The 18,629-nt window shown below is 47.6% G+C and overlaps 6 protein-coding genes across 6 annotated transcripts; 4 read left to right on the top strand and 2 right to left on the bottom strand.

The window, feature by feature from the left end:
* Positions 1-226: 226 nt before the first annotated feature.
* RhiXN_05596 (short chain dehydrogenase) lies at positions 227-1,592 on the top strand (the record flags this gene model as incomplete). Its single annotated transcript, XM_043325412.1, has 8 exons — positions 227-306; positions 364-593; positions 652-667; positions 723-779; positions 831-921; positions 975-1,101; positions 1,153-1,263; positions 1,315-1,592. The coding sequence occupies 8 exons, from the start codon at positions 227-229 to the stop codon at positions 1,590-1,592; spliced, it is 990 nt and encodes a 329-aa protein (XP_043180844.1).
* A 151-nt stretch (positions 1,593-1,743) lies between these two features.
* Positions 1,744-2,187, bottom strand: RhiXN_05595 (uncharacterized protein; the record flags this gene model as incomplete). Its single annotated transcript, XM_043325411.1, has 1 exon — positions 1,744-2,187. One exon carries the CDS (start codon positions 2,185-2,187, stop codon positions 1,744-1,746), a length of 444 nt encoding a protein of 147 aa, XP_043180843.1.
* Positions 2,188-2,569: 382 nt separating this feature from the next.
* RhiXN_05594 (oxalate decarboxylase) lies at positions 2,570-4,604 on the bottom strand (the record flags this gene model as incomplete). Its single annotated transcript, XM_043325410.1, has 13 exons — positions 2,570-2,650; positions 2,710-2,852; positions 2,906-2,982; positions 3,037-3,071; positions 3,121-3,228; positions 3,282-3,536; positions 3,587-3,676; positions 3,735-3,791; positions 3,848-3,865; positions 3,921-3,948; positions 4,002-4,068; positions 4,130-4,203; positions 4,255-4,604. 13 exons carry the CDS (start codon positions 4,602-4,604, stop codon positions 2,570-2,572), a joined length of 1,383 nt encoding a protein of 460 aa, XP_043180842.1.
* Positions 4,605-7,285: 2,681 nt separating this feature from the next.
* On the top strand, positions 7,286-10,102 carry RhiXN_05593 (Organic solute transporter Ostalpha; the record flags this gene model as incomplete). Its single annotated transcript, XM_043325409.1, has 7 exons — positions 7,286-7,440; positions 7,485-7,596; positions 7,642-7,822; positions 7,869-8,064; positions 8,113-8,213; positions 8,261-9,615; positions 9,794-10,102. 7 exons carry the CDS (start codon positions 7,286-7,288, stop codon positions 10,100-10,102), a joined length of 2,409 nt encoding a protein of 802 aa, XP_043180841.1.
* Positions 10,103-11,922: 1,820 nt separating this feature from the next.
* Positions 11,923-15,157, top strand: RhiXN_05592 (low temperature requirement protein LtrA; the record flags this gene model as incomplete). Its single annotated transcript, XM_043325408.1, has 19 exons — positions 11,923-12,147; positions 12,202-12,309; positions 12,367-12,410; positions 12,460-12,484; positions 12,535-12,591; positions 12,649-12,683; positions 12,738-12,802; positions 12,856-13,009; positions 13,064-13,092; positions 13,147-13,568; positions 13,621-13,849; positions 13,906-13,931; positions 13,978-14,259; positions 14,311-14,397; positions 14,456-14,503; positions 14,558-14,672; positions 14,725-14,875; positions 14,933-14,990; positions 15,044-15,157. The coding sequence occupies 19 exons, from the start codon at positions 11,923-11,925 to the stop codon at positions 15,155-15,157; spliced, it is 2,274 nt and encodes a 757-aa protein (XP_043180840.1).
* Positions 15,158-18,028: 2,871 nt separating this feature from the next.
* RhiXN_05591 (hAT family dimerization protein) lies at positions 18,029-18,524 on the top strand (the record flags this gene model as incomplete). The annotated part of the gene is made up of 3 exons (XM_043325407.1): positions 18,029-18,056; positions 18,116-18,210; positions 18,285-18,524. 3 exons carry the CDS (start codon positions 18,029-18,031, stop codon positions 18,522-18,524), a joined length of 363 nt encoding a protein of 120 aa, XP_043180839.1.
* Positions 18,525-18,629: the final 105 nt, after the last annotated feature.

Below are 18,629 nucleotides of genomic sequence, written 5' to 3'. Positions count from 1 at the left end.
TCGAAGCCTAGTATGTCTCATAGTGAGACATCCGAAAGTGATCGCGACAAAGGCAAAAGTCGTGCCATCTGGTGAGATCAAATCGTTCCATTTATCGAGCCTCGATCACGTGATCGAGGGCTGTTTTCCTTCCCCTCCCCGCTAACCTCGATAACGCGCCCATCTGAGTTTATAACGTGGAACTGCAGCTTTTAGTACCTGCCCAGTGCCCTCGATAACTCTAGCTATGGGTGCCTTCTCTTCTCGTGCCACAATTACTACTCAACCCAACCTCACCGGCCGTGTTTTGATGGTAACGGGTGCCAAGTAAGCTGACCTATTATCGACCGCAACTAGAGACCTATTTTAATGCATCAAATATAGTCGGGGAATCGGATTTGAGACTGCGAAGCAGCTGTACAGAATGGGAGGAACAGTGTATCTGGGCGTGCGCTCCGAGGAAAATGCGCGACGAGCAATGGAACTTATCCGTGCCGACGTCCCAAGCTCAGACGGCCAGTTGAAATGGCTTCCGTTGGACTTGTCAACCGTAGGGAAAACAAGAGAGTCGGCCGAGGCATTTTTAAAGGCCGAAGATCGGTTGGACGTCTTGAGTAAGCACTTCCTCTGATCAATTCGGCTGTTATTTACGCAAAGCGGCTAATTATTCAGTCAACAATGCCTGTATGTGAGTACACGCTTTGATTTCATTATTAATGTTATCTAATTTGATTCCACGTCAGAGGTGATGCTCCTTTTGAGCTGAATGATGACGGAATAGAAAATATGATGGCAACAAAGTGGGTGTTAGGAAGTCGCATTCAACTCAAGACTGAATTGACTTTTCGCAGCCATGTTGGCCATTACGTTCTTACAACGACGTTGCTAGACTTGATGAGACAGACAAGTACTGAAAAAGGTTCTGATGTCCGTATAGTTAATGTATGTTTCTACGGGGTGTCTCCCCCTTATATTACTCATCTACTGCGCTCCAGGTTTCTTCGACCGTCCATAATGCCTGGAGCAGAAAAACTCAAATATCTTTCTCTGATCCACTCGACATAAGTAAACCGTTCCCTTCGAAAAACCCAAATACTTGGTCTCATACCATTGCTCGTTATAGTGAGTTGGCTATGACTTCTTAGTGATGCTTCAATATTGATTTAGTGGTAGGTCGTACAAAGCTCGCGAATCTGCTTTTCACAAAAGAGCTACAACGCAGATTAGATAGCGAGGGATCCAGCATCATTGCTGTATCTGTTCATCCAGGCTACGTAGCAACAGGTAGGTTCGCAGATCTCAAAAAATCGGTATTCGTGCTGAACCCTTTTTTAGCTGCAGCCCGGGAGTCAACAGCCAAAATGCCTATTTTGGGCTGGATTTCAGAAATTCTCGTAAAGCTGTTCTTCATTGACGAAGCTGCTGGAGCTCGGAACAGCGTATATGCTGCTTCAGACCCAACGGTCCGTTCCGATTCACAAAAGCACCGAGGTAGTTTTATTACTCCTGTTGGAAAGATTGCTACTCCCTCAGACTTGGCCCAAAATCAGGACTTGGCAAGAGACTTGTGGAATTTGACCGAGAAACTTGTATATCAGCGCATGAATCCATGAATACTTCGCATATAGCTCTGTTGTATTAAATTATCCATGTATTAATATATTAATATTTATTGACCTACCCTTTAACAGCGATTGCTTGATTTTGTGAGCTTCCTTTTGAACACCATAGAATATCGTCTTGGAAGTATGCTAACTGAGGCCCTCAGGCTTCACTTATAATATGACCAATTATAGATATCGCCCAGGTAGGGACGTGTTTACGGGCGTAATACCATAGTGGAGAAAACTTATCCTCTGCACGATCGTCCGCGTCGGCCACGAGACCCGGACCGGTGAAGGTTGGGGAACCCCCGCGGCTGCAAAGCAGCGAGGCTGGACCCGGGGCGCCCGACCGCGAGCCTGGCTCATGGGTGGACGGCCCAAACCAGCTCTCATGACCAAAGGATGGTGGTCGGGATAAAAATGACATGCAAAGGCGTGCCGCGGCACTCCCTGTATACGAGGCCAGATGGTGGAGGAGGTCGGACGCAAGTCGACACGACGTGAAGCGGTCGTCACGTGACTCGCTACATGCTCCGGCTAGGTCGCTATTTTGCGACTCCGCAGGCTTCATTGCAAAACGTCCATATTGAAGAATATGAAGCATGGCAGTACCTGAAGTGTTTAAACTACTCGAACTGAGATGTGAAAACCATGGAAATATCAGTACTAACCCCATTATATACTATTACTCAATTTACAAAGCAGAGTCAAATAGTCGATCGCGAAGGTTATGATGAAATCTCTCAGCAAAAAACTGCAGCGTCTATGAAGCGCGGCTCTAATAAGAGTTCTAACTTTGCCAAGAGTGCTTCTGTAGCATTCGTATTAGTGTTCATCATTGCATTCGCATTGGCTTCACTTTATGTGCTGGATACCGTGGATGAAACCACTGATGCATGAAGTAGAAAACATGTCGTTGACATTGAATACGAGGTGATAAAATCGTATAATATTTACATGGGTAAATTATGGGAAGCTTGGTTGATTTAGAGGAGACCGGACCCAACAACGATTGGCTTGACTTTTTGGAGCTTGCTAATGGTATCGTCGCTGAGTTGCAAGTGAGCCTGAAGCAGATTATGATTAATTTTCTAAAGGAACTGATAACAAGTTGTTGCTTTTTTACCTTGACCAGTTCGGGAGGAGTGAGAGCGAGCCACTGGTTCAAAGAAATATCCTCGTATTTGTCGGCGTTGAAGATCTCGAGGAACTTGAGCGTGGTGTTGCCAATGTTCTCGACATAATGGCCGAAGGAAGGAGGTACGTAGCCTTTGCCAGATATTAATAAATGCATGTTGATGAGCTCCGAATCAATAACGTACCGATATCACCAGCCTGGTAGTCAAAGGTACGGGCGTTGGCCTGAGCAGCAAAAACAGTGATGCGCGCATTTCCTTGACTGTATTAATTCGTTTAGAATCATAAGGGAAACAAGCGAGCAGATGGGCCTTACATGAAATAACTCCATTCGGGTTGAGTCGGATGCCACTGGGTAAATGGTTAACTAAAATGAATGCTTCCACAGGACCATACTCACGTGGAGCTCACGAATTCCTCCGACCTCGACGGTGACCTCAGCCATAGCAATGGTCTTGCTAACTTCAAAGGTTCTTGAATCAACAACTTTGACTGATCCACCCGCAACCTAGTAAGTATGGAATTAGTTTTCAGCAGGTGGTGATGTATACATATACATACCTTTGTTGCGTTGGCCTTGCTAGCAGCAAACGAGTAAGGGAGAGTAGAAACTCCTTGAGGGCTCTTCACCAAATCACCGTCGGCAGTGCCAGTAGGGACCGCACTAGGCAACATCCACAGCTGACGATCTGGAATATGGTCAAAGGCGGAAGCGTTGACCTTGAAGTTCTTGCCCAGTACTTCCTTGGGAACGTGTGCCATCCAATCTGTAACTGAAAAGGTGGAATCTTCGCTGAACTCTCCGTCGTCGAACACCTACAGGGGATTTATTAGGAGAGTGTCAGAATAATGTGGAGTGAGCTTACCAGGAGGAACTCGCAGCCATCGGCAGTATTGTTGAGGCCCTGGAGGACGTGTGGGACACCAGCTGGGAAGTACCAAAGGTCACCCGGGTACTACAGCGGAAAACTAAGTAAAAAATGATTATGCTCGGAGATTGACGTGAGTTCTTACAACATCGGCCTGATAATTTTGGCCGTCGGCGTTGACAGCACCAACACGGCAGCTTCCCTATAATTTTGAAATCAATCAGACTTTGGTGCTAATAGTTCTGTCAATCAACTCACCGCCAACACGTATGCCCACTTAATGATTTAGAAAAGTGAGTACAACTTCCATTAAATTAAATGTTTCACAAACCTCCGCAGCAGTATGCCAGTGTAATTCACTACCCGGTCCGTCAGATTACTTATTATCACCTATTAATATTTAAAAGCCTACCGAATTCCTCCAGCTTTCAGACGCATGTTCACACCAGCCATAGCCGTTGCGATGGGCATCGTGTGGACTGTTTATAGTCATGAGTTTTTTTTTTTTCTCAAGTGCACAACTGGCCATCGCCAGCTTACCATTCTGTTGACGCCCCCAACCACCATCCTGAACTCGGTTATGCGACAAGCTGAATGGCCACTTGGCGTTGGAACTATAAAAAGAAAATTAGTCCAGAAAAACATGAGCAATAATCTTTACTTACACGGCTCCGTTGTCAGTACTTGGGCTCGCCAAAAAGTCAGGATTCTGTCGGTCAATAGGGACATTTTGAGGACCGAGCAACTTGGCACCTGCGGCACCTCGAATCGGCTCCGGGAGCTCGTTTTGGAACTTGTCGAGGTACGACTCGTTCAAGTCATCAGATGCATAGGGTACAGTCGGGACCGGCAAGGACGAATCGCTGGTTGGCGATGGGACCGTGGAGGCGGACGAAGAGACCGAAGTGGCTGTAGCTTTGATAGTCGTCGATGACTTGGCGTCTGCTGCTGCTGGTGCCGGAGCGCCGAGTACACCTGCTGAGAGAGCGAGAGCGACGACGAATGGGGTGAACATGGTATCTGAAGACGTAAGAGAACTAAGGAACGCTGAGTAGAGGAGACCTCTGAATAGTTTGAGCCTTCCAACGATAGGCTTTATAGAACTTGGGACCAGAGCACGTATATTTGACAGGTCACTCGAATAAGCTTCCTATGACGAGTAGAATCGGCATCAGTCCTACCAATGAGTGACGAATGCATGGTATGAAGGTAGTGCAAGGATAAACAGAGTAGTTGGCCAGATGCAATATCCGCCAACGCTTGCCGCTAGTCCGGTACAGAAGACCAAAGAAAGACTGTTTCTAGTACCTACAATCCCTTATTCGCGCATCGACAATTGTTTGCAGCCAAACGGGCCGAAGGATGAGCCGCAGCGCCGAAAGAGCCACGAGGAATAAAGTCTTGATTCGCGAACACCGAGTGATTCGATCGTGGAATGAGAATCATGGATTGTGTCTAAAAATGTCTCGTTTATTTACAAGCTAATATAGCGGCATTAAGGCACCGTTATTTGATTTGCCTCGCGGAAGAAATTGAGTTCAAATAATGCTGCGTAGCTATATAGAGTAATATGCATTCCAGCCCCTCTGCCATATTGGTTGGACAGATGACCATAGTCGAGGAAAAGCGAGTAGGAAAGTCTCGCAGTATGTGCATCCGCAGCTCCAGTCGGCAGAGTCGTCCAATCAGCGTAAAGAGTCCCATCGGCCAGACCGAGACATATAGCTTGCCTAATCATCGATAACTTTTAATGCCGCACACATCTCTCTCGGAACACAGAGACGACGCATATGGTAGAACCGCGAGAAAGGTAATATGTAAGCAACCGGCCGAGTTATTTTGAGCACTCGATCTGCAACGTATGCACCCAAAGCCCGGCATTGAAAAAGAAACGAACCCCCATCAAGTCCCTTTTTGGGATTCCAGAACGCAAGTTGTGTACTTGTAACCAAGCCGCATCAATTCATCGCCCGTCAATAAAGTTATTCATAGTATCCAGCGGGTATTGCGCTCCCGAACGTCTGTATCAAGTAGTGCACCGATCACAGGTGGAGGGGGGGGGGTCGGTAGCCTTTCGTCGTCATTGGTGGACAGGAAGCCCGGACTTCGTTGGATTTTGCTTTGTCATCACGCCTGACCTTCCGACCCGGTTGCTAAAAATAGGACTTATGCTACTTAATTAGTTGTATAAATATCACGGCTCGGGATTGATAAGATGTCGGCTACATTATGAACCGAGACAATCTGAACGTGGTAATGATATTTATGGAATGATACGGTCCAGAATGTCGCTAAAGGCGAGTTGGGTGTCTGTATATGTGCTTTGTAGGGTAAGGTATGAGTTGGGAAAGGGAGATTACAATACAAGCGAAGTAACGTGTTTTTTCCGTTGGAGCGAGTATTGGTCTTTGAGGGTCTGGACGCGAGAGTTATTTCCCGATTGAATGCGGTTGGTCGTTGTACTAAAATATGATTCGTGTTTGGTATGCGGTAGGCAGCGTTTGATCTTAAAATACATTGCGCGTGTCGACTTGTTGAGATGCGTGGGGGTTGTGATTTGTTACGTCTAGGGTAGAGGGAATTTGTCTATTCCGATTCTCTTATTCCTCACCATGCCCGAGATTTCCTACAACCACATGTCTTGGTTCGTTCCTTACTTGATTCCAATATCCAGTCATACTGATGAAGCATACGTATTCTCGAAGCAGAACATCTGGTTTCGTATGGATGTAAAACTGATCGTATGATGGTACCCATACAACATTTCATCCGCATTGCTTCTGCCTATGTTTGAGAAAAAAAAAAGGGGGGAGGGGCTTCTGGGGGTTTGACCACCAGAAGGACCGGAACGTCAGAACGGGAAGTAGGACAGGAAGAAGTATGACTCATAGACTTGCTGCTCTATGACAATCCACAAGTTGGTCAACCAATGCAGTTATAACCGCGCTATTTCCAAGTTCGCCCATATTGAATCGTAGTAATTTACCGGTTACTATTTGCTGTAGATATTTATTTGACATTTTGAAGTTGTCTGTGGTCAGGCAAGCGCAAAGCTCAGTCGATAATTCACATTTTGAGGTCCCAGAGTTGAGTTGCGGATCGGCGTTCGTCCATTCGAGTGGCTGCAAGCGAATGGTTTGCAACTGCAACCGAGATATAGGAGGTGCTGTCAGGTCTGGTTGATTAACTAGTTATGCTCGGACGTAGATGACTCTGTTGGGCGGTAGTTCGTTGAATGGTACCGAAATAAACGTCGTCTTGGCATCGTGACAATTCCTGACTAATGGATGGAGGTCCCTGGGTTAGGCGCTGGGACAGCAATGGTCCTTGACATTACTAGTGCTCCGAGACTCAATCAATGTTGAACTCGTGTTCCTCGTCGATGGGCAGCCCCTTGGATGAATAATATAATCCACACCTCCATTAGACGCTCAGTCAGATGTGGCCGCGTGTACGAAAAAAAAGAGTACTCAGGAACGGTAGCGCAGCCACCAAGCCAAGAGGGCGAGGTCTGTGTCTAGGGCTTCCGAACCGACCAGCCAGCCAAGCAGAACCCAAAATGATACATTTGCCCCTATTTGCGCGGGGTGAGGTCATGTCGATCACTCGGCGCTTAACCGCGTGATGATTTGCGGGTGACGACAACGTCCATATCGCGCTGTCATTCTTGGCTCTAGGGCAAGACAACAACGATCAATGGGCGATTTTACGACTGTGGAAGCTGGGTCTGGGTCTGGACTGTCCTCTACGGTCCTTGTGTCTGCTGGATTGGCGACTGCGGTGGCGACGGTGACGTCTGTGCTGTCAATATGTTCTCATCTCAAGAATTATCGCAAGCCGGCGCTGCAGAGGTGAGTCTATCAATGATAATCCGAATAAAGCTAAGTGAGAAAAGAATGGTCATTCGGATCATGGTCATGGTCCCACTCTATGCCATATCATCATTTATTTCCCTCTTTTCCCTCGAGGCAGGTGTCATTATTGATGTCTTGCGAGACGTATACGAGGTGAGCCACCAATCACTCGAAGCGACTAATATTGAATAGAAATAGGCATTTGTGATATACTGTTTCTTCCATCTGCTACTCATCTATCTCGGTGGCGAACGGTCCCTTCTTATCCTTCTCTACGGTCGAGAACCCAAAGAACACGCATTCCCAGTCAGCCTATTCAAACGCGAACTGGATGCTTCGGATCCATTTACATTTCTTTCCCTCCGCCGAGGCATACTCCGTACGTCCCATCCTATCGTGTGACAGCACTCGCTCACCGCCCACAGAATACGTCCAAGTCAAACCTATCCTGGCGGCCATCACTTTGATTCTCAAAGCATTGGGCAAATACCGAGAAGGTGCCTTTCGAGTCGACGCCGGTTATCTATACGTTAGTATCGTATACAATGCTTCAATTTGCCTGAGCTTGTATTGCCTTGCCATGTTCTGGGTATGTGTCAGCAGTGATCTCAAACCGTTCAGGTGAGTGCTTGTTCTTTAATCTACTGGGCACCAGCTGACTTGGTCCAGACCGATGCCCAAATTCCTATGCGTCAAAGGAATTCTGTTCTTCTCATTCTGGCAATCCATCTGTATATCATTTCTCGTCTCGATTGGGATAATCAAACATGGTATGTTTCCTTTTCCCTCACCATGCATCAACTCAACCTCTTGCCAGTCGGATCATACACCGACGTGGAACACATCTCGCTCGCCATAACCGATACACTCATATGTTACGAAATGCCCATATTCGCCATTGCCCACTCGTACGCATTCTCCACTTCCGACTTTACCGATCCCAGCGTCCATCACGTCGCCCGTATGCCCTTCCTACATGCTTTGCGGGACGCATTCGGCCTTTTGGACGTCATAGTCGACGCGAGAGATACATTACGAGGGGGCGTATCATACCAAGCATACGAACCCGCCGAAGGAGGCATGCACCAAGGAACAGGCCGCGATCGCCGCATTCGTGCCGGACTCCGATACGCAGCAGGAGGACGCAAAAAATACTGGCTGCCCATGCCCGCAGAGGACGCCAACCCACCGACAATCCCCGCTCCCGGAATCCTCGCCAAAGCCCGTCAAGCAATCGAAGAGCAAAACGCCTATGCACCTCTGACGGAAGCCCAAGCCTCCCAAGTCGTCCATTCCGAATCGTCCTCGTCCGACTCGGACTCGGGACACCTCGTCGTACCGGGCGCGTTCGACGTCCAGTTCGAGTCGTCGCGCAGTCTTGCGATCGTCCGGTTCCGAAAGAGCAAGCGCGAGGATGTGATGTACGATGAAGCTCGCAAGCTCGTGTTTGGGGACTACAACTACCCCGTCGTCGACTGTTCGAGCGAGCGTGCCAGGGCGAGGATATGGGATGCGGAAGAGCAGATTTTGAGAGACCAGCGTGCGGCTGCGTTTCATCCTGATTTGGGCGGGATTGTTCCGCACCGGTTGGGAAAGGGGTACGGTGCGACGGACGTCGGTCCTCGAGGCGTATACGGGAAATGGGCCCAAGATGGGGACGACGACGACGATAATGACGGTGATGATGGAGACACTGAATCGGTCAAGGCGCGGCAAGACGTCCAAGATGGACAAGTCCGCCCCAGACCGGGTCAGAAACTCAATATCGACATGCGGGATGGGAAACGGCCCGATATTAAAGTCGGAGGCGTCGACTTGCAATGGCACGCATCTTCGTCCGGTTCGGGTTCAGGTCCTGGTTCGGGTCCCGGTTCGGGTCCTGCATCTGGAACCGCCCGACTCCGACCCGAACCCCCACACCACTCCCAGTCCCAATCCCGATCCCGATCCCGCGCGAGCTCGGCGGCCCAAACGCCCTCGCGAACCGAGAGCCCGACGACGCGCTCGAACCGGGCTTTACCGCCCGACGCGGTCGATCTCGTCGTCGAGGACAAGGACGCGGCGGAGCAGGCGGCGAGTCGGGAGCGGCGCAAGGGGGATCCGGCGTTGAGGCCCGGTGGGAAGAGGGTGTATCGTCGGGGGTATGTTTTGGAGGATGGGAGGGATGTCGAGGTGAGCGGGGGCGGGGTTTTCTTTCTTTCTTTTTTTTGGGAGTGGGTGGGATGGAATATGGAGCAAGTTGGATTTAATCTGTTTGTGGTTTTAATTCCGTGCCCTGCATCTGGTTGCGCATTCGTAGCTTCTACCACTACACTCACTCGCAAACCGCATACTAACATGCACACCCCAGGTCTCGGTCGAAGAACGCGAACGCGCAGGATCCATCGACCAGACCAAAGTCCGAGTCCAAGACACCCACCGACGATCACCCAACACGACCCAGCCCACGCGGGAAGAACGAGCAAGAGACCAGACGGACGACAAACACGGTGGCGGGCCCGAGGTCAAGTCGGGCGACGGCGGCCAGGCGAGCCCCGAGGATGAGCCGATCGAGGCGGATACCGAGGTGACGATCGCGCGTGCTGCTACTCCCCCTCCGCACGCGCACGTCACTGCTGATGTGATTTTGCCGGATGGGATGTCTAATCCGTGGGCGTGAGGTGTTGTCTTTAGGTTACTTGAGGATATAAGACGGGGGTGTGGGGTGTAAGAGAGAGAAGACATGGGGGGTTTTTTTTATTTGAGCTATGCGTTTATACGTTTGCATGTTTGTTATATATTGCTTTTTAAGGATGAATTGTGCATGGTATGATAGGACTAGCGAGATGAGATGGGGGTGTGAAACTGTGAACTAAGCTCGTATGGGGACGAGTCACTGTCAATCAAGTGCGGTCATGAAGGTTTTCCCTTCGGGAGAGTTGGCTGTAACAGTATCGAGCGGCGTAGTAAAAAAAGGTCTGAAACATATGTTAAATAAAAATACGTGAAATCTCTTCATTCAAACTACTTACAACTTGTACGATTCAGTGGGATGGGAACACATTCAAAAGATGGCGCCAAGCCTGCGAAATTCGCGCGAGTCCTTTTTTTTTGGAATATATTTCTATTACGGGGCGGTAGGAGCCACATGCGAACAAGGCAAACCGCTCGAGGAGACCAAAAACCAGGACCCGTTATACCGCGTGAGTCAGTAATGTATATTTGGACCTTGCTCCATATATGCTTTACAGAGGTGCGAGGAAGTTTATGAACGATTTCCTTTCATTCGTTCAAGTACATAAAGGTTTCTCCTCCTCGAAGCAAGCGCCTCTTGATTCGTGCCTTGGTACTCACAAAATACACTACACTGTTGGGTAATTGATTTGAACGGCAACAATTGGGGCCCATTGAATCGTAGATTAGTGGGAGCAACACGAACCGGTAAATTTAAATACAGACCAAAGTGTCTACAGTATTCCGGATTTGGGACATGCTCTTTTAGATACAATAGTTCTAGCCCGCTCATAAAACACTACAGAGCACTCCGCGAGAACACCGGTGGCTTTGACTGCAAAACTCTCCTACAGCTTCTCTGTAGGAGGGGCTATGGTTAATGTTTACGCGACAAGGTGGGCCGATTGAAAGTAGTACTTGCGATAAAATCTACCAGGAGACGGGGCCAAAGTCTTCCGGGAAGTTCTCATTATAGAAAGGGAGGCCCGGGAACTATATGATTCCATGAACGATAGGAGTTCAATCGAATCATTCCAAATCAGGCGATAAATGGAGCCGGCGGCCAGGAGGGAAATGGTCGACCTGGGGTCTGCAATTGATCAAATATCTTACATGCTGAACTGATGAGCATGTATATGCCTCCAGGAAGCTGCTTGATCGTTGAGTTATTGCCCCTTCGAGTACGCGCTGTGAGAGGGAAAGTTAAAAGACGTGAGCCTTCAGCTCACTTGCAAGTGGTCGGATGCCAATTACTGATTCATCTGTGTGCCAGGGGCCTACCGCCCGAAAATATCCACCCACTCCAAAGGAGAGAATGCCGAATGAGGTTATCGTGAAGTGGGCATTCTATTTAGGGAAGTGCTCGGCCAGTTCACGTAAGCTAGATGCACTTCCCTGGCGGCTATCTCAGGCACAACAGACTCGGTCATCACCGTTCGCCGTCTCCAATTGGTCGATTGATTGGATGCCAGTTACAAATCTGGAACGGAGCTGCAGCTACCGACCCCAACCCCCGACTTCCAAGTGGTAAACTAGCCTCTTTTCTGAGGATCGAAGTTTGTAAGGCGTCAATCTATACTCACAACCACCTGATGGGTACGGGTCTATTGAACTAGTATTAGAATTCTAGAACGCCGGCCCAGCATAGATCTACATAGGAGACGGATATACTCCGGCTAAGATAGTCCTCATTGGCGTAGAGTGATATATAAAGGCGCCCATACTTCACGCCTGTACTGGTAAGCCCTCTCAAGATATAGCCCGACCATGAGCAGTCAACCACTCTATGCGATACTTTTCACGGGGTGGTTCAGCGGGTTCCTTACAGACGTTGACCCTGAAAATGACCATGATAATGGACTAACAGAACAAAGGCTTGAACAGTGGCGGCCACTATGGCAAAACCCGTTTATCGATCCCGACCTTGGACTTTCGTCAAAAAGCGATTACAATCCAACACCTACACCAGGGGGTGATGTGGGCGACGAAAAGGTATATTTGTCTCGATCCTGGGCTAGATAATCAAGGCTTATCCATTGTATCAAGCTAACTGAAAGACCTGCTATGAGTCGTGGAACCACCAGCCTGAGTAAACAGAGCTCAGTAGTAAAGCCCGCCAAGGTGACTCATGCTGGCCCTACTTGGGTTAACTTGGTACGTACTTTCAGTTCTGCGAGTCGTTTGCTCGGTGGTTAACCAACTTGTTTCAAGTTCTACGACCTCGCATGGACTGCATCCTTCGCGAGCCTCACTCAGTAAGCTAGCATTATCAAATGACAACTTCATGCCAACTAAGAATGTTAGAAACGGCAAATTGGATGGACCCTGGGTAGGTTTGCCAACCACATACATCGGATTGCTCAAGACAATTGTCTTTAGGATATGGCATCTTATGCTACCTTTTTTCTATTAGTGTGGTGGCTATGGGCGTCGCAGGTCAATATAAGACTAACCATGAGCTGCCCGAAAACTAGACTGATGCGTTCCGTCTAGACTTTATATAGTATCCACTTTTACACCAACGATTGGTATGCCACAATACACCATCTCTGAAGCTACATTATGACAGAACACATTGATAGGGTCCATCTATTATCTACTTTGGTTCAACTGATCATATTTGGGCTCTTGGCTGCAACCACTCGTGGTGAGCGACTCTTCATTACATTCAATCACACATACCTTAACATACAAATCTAGGCTACAGTTTTATTGCGTATATCTTAGAATCTCCAGGAATGGACACATTGGACCCAAAGACAATGGAAGAAATGGTTGATCCAGTCCGATATCAAGAGGACAGGATAACGTACTATTCTTTGAAAGTAATTGCCTGTTCAGTGGCTACAAGTCGGTGTGTATTTATCATAATGATACACCCGTAACCTGCTCACTTCTAAATATTCAGCACTATACTATGGCTTCAACATATACTAGGTACGGCATATTACTCTCCCTCCACATTTGCTCTAACACTGAGTACGATTTCAGTTTATGGATTTGCGTATTTTGCTGCCAGGGAAAAGAAGTTAATTATCCCTTTGAAGCTTTACATTCTCCCAATTGGCCTTGTCATTTCAAACATTCTGTTTTGGGTCAGTGCAGGAATCACATGCTCTGAAAAAGGGAAAACCGTTCTAGGGGCAGAACTCAAATTTATCTTGTGGCTGGTTGGCCTCATAGTCGAGGTTGCATTGCACCATATTATGGAGCGACTTGACTGGGAAAGAACCAGTTTTAGAAGTACAAATGAGTCCTCTATATCTCACGATGCGCCGCCACAACCCGTGTTACTCAAAACCCCAATCGAACTGCAGCAGCCCTCGATTACTCGACAGCAATGGCCAGTACCTCATACTAATGTGAATCTTCGTGAAAGGCTGGAAGGAATTACCACTGTTGTGATTGGCGAAGTAAGTAGTCCAGCTAGAATTTACCGACTATAACGCTAGACCATACACGCAGGGCCTTAATGGAATCGCTGGGACTCTTTATTCGGTTCTCTCAGCGCCTGGATTCGGCGGGCCTGTGGCGGCTAATATAGCATGCACGGCTATTATCATTTATTTCTTAGCCTACTTTTATGCTGAAGGTCCCACTGGTCATCGGAATCCTAGTGGAAGTAGCGTCCGACATATGTGGTGGATGATGACACATCTTCCCTTCCTCTTAGGAATTATTTTGTTGCTGTTAGGTGAGGGCCCTCTCAAATTATCCGTGCATGTAGGCTCACTCCTCTCCTCAAAAAAGGTGTGAAAAATCAGTTCATTATGACCGTGAGTACTTGTTACCCTCCTTGTGTATGGTGCTGATGTTCTATAGAGTTATTTATCCACGGCGCTCAAGACATTCCGTCAGTTTGACAAAATAATGGGCGATCAACAAATAGCTCTAGACGATCCCACTTCTCAGACAAATATGCCCATGAAAAACTTCCTACTGAAACGCGGAGTTGTTTGGGCAGACGAATTCAACCAGCTGAATGAAACGGTAACAAACAATGGTACAATTTCTCCATCCGAGGTCGACGTGGAGAAATTTAGAGATCAGGTTGGTATCTGGAATATGCGCATCTCACTTAAAATTATGACTGCGTTCTATACGGTAAGTCTCTTATTCGAGATATCAATGCAGCTCATGGATAACTGGTCCCAGAATTTCATGGGAAAGGACAGCAACATTAAGCCCAGTATTGAAGCCAGAATTAAAGAATATTACGTTAATGATACACTCCCATTGAAGGTGCGATGTGTGCTCAACTCTGGATAGTGCTTAATTGATCCAGTAAGAATTCACATAGGACTGGAATGAAGAACCCGAACTCCCTTCTTCCTACTACTACGAATCGGTTTGCATGTCTAGCCTGGTAATCTAACCTCTCACTGATTGACCATTTGACCAGATAATAACAGAACTATTGGAGACCCATCTACAAGGTGCCCGATATATCGTAGCACTTGCGGGAGCTATTTTTATTTCTCTGGGAATCATGAATCGAATTCACTCCAAGCCACGAGGTACGTTACATAAACCATGGTCTCTGTACCTAGCACTAATTTCCTGCTTTAGATCGGTTTCAATGGGGAATTGTTATGTCTCGCATCTTTATGGGATTTGCTCTCCTCATCCTTTTGACACTCAACGCTGGTAGCATTCAGTCACTTTGGGTGTGGGATTATCAGGAAGGTCAACAGGCTGGTGTATTCCGATGGATTTGGGCGTAAGTGCCTAAGCGGATGGAACACTCGCGGGCATCCATATCTGATCAATGTTTTAGCTGGATGGTTCTTCCCACATTGGCAATCGCTTTCGGGACGGAGTTTCTTATTGAATTGGTGAGTTACTGACCGGCCATTTCTTAAGATATGCTGATATATCACAACTGCAGGTCCTGCTGCGATGTTCTGGACTTGCAATTGCCCGCAAACGAGGTCGTATAAATACATCGCTTTGGCGCGCGTTTTTCAGTCGACCTTTAAGTTGGCCTAATCGGGCTAAATAAATGTCGCCTCGGTGCTGAAAATTTACCTTGGTTAACCTTTGGAGTATTTCTCTACCATGTATATATAGCTTTCTTGTTTGAACTTTGAACACGATGGATTACTGGAAGTCAAAAGAATCCGTCGCCTTGAGGGGTGGTAAAAAAGGAGCATATAATCACATACACCGAAATACCACCACATGTTTGTCGTCGTGTAGTTTGAACAGCTTCTCGATGTGAACCCAGGAAAGTGTGTAAAAACTAGGATGCGGCTCCTGAATGCACTTAGTTTGAGACTGTGGCTCACGGGCCAGGAGTTCATACTGAGCCTAGGGCCTCTTTCTTCCGATACCTGCCCATATATGCCTACATGCCTACATGCGTGGCCTGCCGCCACGGTGCCGAGTGCAACTGGTAGGTGCCCCCCCCCCCCCAGACGCGAGTGCGCCTCGCGGGCCGGGTGGGCAATCTGCCCTTGGACGCAGTGACAAGGATGGGGAGTGAGAAGAAAAGACGATGAGCGCATTGCTCGATTCGTCCGTCGGCCGGACGTGGTTGATTTTCGCAAACGCTGAGCCAGTGGACATGTGATCTCAAAAGCGCTGGTTTCTTAGGCCAGTACTGGTCGTGTGGCTCTGCCGGCTACCTCGCACCACCTCATGTATGCACGTGGCCGCAACCACTCCCCAGTCGTCGACTTGGGTGCAGTCAACTCATCCGCGCTGTGCAGCTATTTTTTCCCTCCCCCTCCCTCCCATCACTTATAATTCTCATCTAAACTTCTGCGTATCATCTTTATCTTGATTGATTCCACACCAACCGTCAAGAACCGGAGATCGGACCTGGGCTTGTGAGTCATGCTCGCGTCCTGGCGCCCTTTATTCATCCGTCGCTTCTATTCATATCACTGTGGTGTGATAAGATCCTGAAAATCAGTACATCAGTAAAAGATTCCTTTTTTCAGTAGGATATGGTCTGAAAATTACAATGTTAGTATGCCTCTCTCAACATGAATCAGACTATGGAAGAATCAATACCTAAAATCAGTATGTATTGATCTTGACTTCAGCTCAATTCTCACTTAAACACGCGCACTGATTTTCAGCATTATAACCTTGTACAGTGTATCAGATACTCTACTCATATTATCCACCAATACTCAATATTTTGTACTGTACTCTTTTGCCGATGGATATCATAATGTTGAGGTGCTTTCACTGCACCACCAGCCCAGCTCTGGATAATGTCGAAGACCAATGGTGAAACTGTGATCCGGAGCTTGCGGAGGGTCGCAATGTCTGAGCTGCTTATATTGCTCGCATGTAGCTCGTTAAGCACAAGATTATTTTATTTTATTTTATTTTAAAAAAAGGGAGGAATCTTGTGGGGTGCGGCCGGTGACGTGATCACGAGATGATTGGTTATTTACTATCAACCACCTTCGCATTGCATGCTATCCAGTCTATTGACACTAATTTCCTCACCCATAATCCCTTGCTTATTCTGCGATTTGACTCAACAGTTCTCTGTCAGGGTCATCATAGGGCTGACTCCCATTTATTACATATCAAGATATCTACATTAACACAGATGATACACCACGCCGACGCCATCCGCACAGACAAACACTTCGGGCTCTCGACGGGTGCACTGAGGCTCTGAAGGGTCTTTATCAGCAGACACAGCTAAGTTGACCTCATTATTCCTCATAATCCCTCCTTCAAACCGCTTGAGAAGAGTGTTCTTACCGTTCTTCTGCCAACTAGAATTGACCTTGGGCGTGAGCCACCCAGCCCGCAGGATCTGTTCGCGTCACAGTGGATAACACTATCAGGTGCAGAGTGCCGCGCACTGGAGCCCCTGGCCCATATCTATAATCCAGCCATAGTTTGAATTGGGGAACCCCGCGGGATTCGGAGCCCCATAGCCTGTGTAGGTAGATTGGTCAAGGGATATACTAGCACGTAATTACATAGAACAGTAAGATATCGAATACATATGTGCTCCTTGCACTACAAATTGACCCAATTTGATATCGATACACGCACGATTCTGGTGCATCTTGATTATAAATGTCGTCTTAAAGTTGTTCTTAGGTTTACTTAAATTTACTGCTTCAATACTTCCGAAAAGAAAACCGCTCCGTGATAAACATATGTATGGGAAAATACTAAAATTTAAAGCTTCGGGACTAAGCCTTTAGTTAAGTATACCTAGGACCTCCGCATTGGAGCTCGCACTAACCCCAAATTTCGATTCCATTGTATGCGAAAATCTTGAATTTGTATTACAATTTCTGGAAAATCAGCTAGGATAGAAGGCGCCAAAGGATGGCAACAAAAGGTGCCTTTTTGCATTATCTCAACGACACAAAAACTCTTCGGTAGCGCTATGCCAAACTAGACCATCCACCCTATCACCCGCGACAAAATAGAGAGCACGCGCATCGCTAGAATTTACGAATATCACATGGGACCAGAAACTAGGGACTGACGGCAGATACGAGTATCCGCAGATCGCACGGATCGAACTAATGTATTACCCGTAACCGTCCTGACCCGTGGCTGTGTGTGGCTATGCGGATGCGGCGGGTACAGATATGCTGGACTCGAGACCTGTACCTACCCGATCCCTCAAACGCGGGTTTGATGCCGGGTACAATGTCTGAGATCATGAGCCTGTATAGTACCAAAAACAATATTATACATGCCTGAACCTCCCTGCCTTTACCAAGTTTGAATTCCCTTACCGATCCCCCACGTACAACCATATCGGCCCCTCTTTCAAACTACCTCCTCACCTGTTAGCAAAGCAGAGGCCTTGCAGGCCAGCGCATTAAGTCAATACTTAGGTAACGTATCGAAAGCCTTAAATTGATGTATCCTCGGAATAATGGCACTCGACATCTTGAGTGCGCCGTGTGAGTCAAGCCTTCAAATTAAAAACATCAATTGGACTCATTATTTTCAATTCGTAAAGCCTCCTCAGTCGACGTTGAGCGAGCATTCCCAGGAGGGAGATTGGCTCTTAATTACCGCCAACATCGCACAAGTGTAGCTACGTTTCGTGCGGAGGTGAATGTTAGGTCCTAGTACGGCACACCTTTGTTAGCTGAAGCTTGAGGCGTGTACGAAATGATTGAAGAAAGGGTGCCACCAAGCCTGAGTCACTGGACCGAAGCGCATGGATAGTCTGGGTGGATACGTTTTATGAGGACGTTGATCCTGACAACGACGACGATGGTCTCACCGAACAGAGGCTGGAACAGTGGCGACCGCTCTGGCAGAATCCCTTTGCCAATCCCGATATTGGACTTTCTTCTTCTGGGAGTGACTATAGTCAATTTCTTGCTGCAAACGCCGGCGACAATGTTGAAAAGGCAAGTTAAATTTGACGATGTATCAGCTAGATTCTCAACAGTTGTTCATCTTGCTTAGGCATTAGAGACTCAAAGGACAGCTACGAGCAATGCTGTCCCAAGCCAAGAGAGTTT

The sequence above is a fragment of the Rhizoctonia solani genome, chromosome 6 (assembly GCF_016906535.1).
Source record: "Rhizoctonia solani chromosome 6, complete sequence".
Taxonomy (NCBI): Eukaryota; Fungi; Basidiomycota; class Agaricomycetes; order Cantharellales; family Ceratobasidiaceae; genus Rhizoctonia; species Rhizoctonia solani.
The sequence above is the reverse complement of the archived record's forward strand: the minus strand, read 5'-3'. Positions and strand labels throughout refer to the sequence as shown.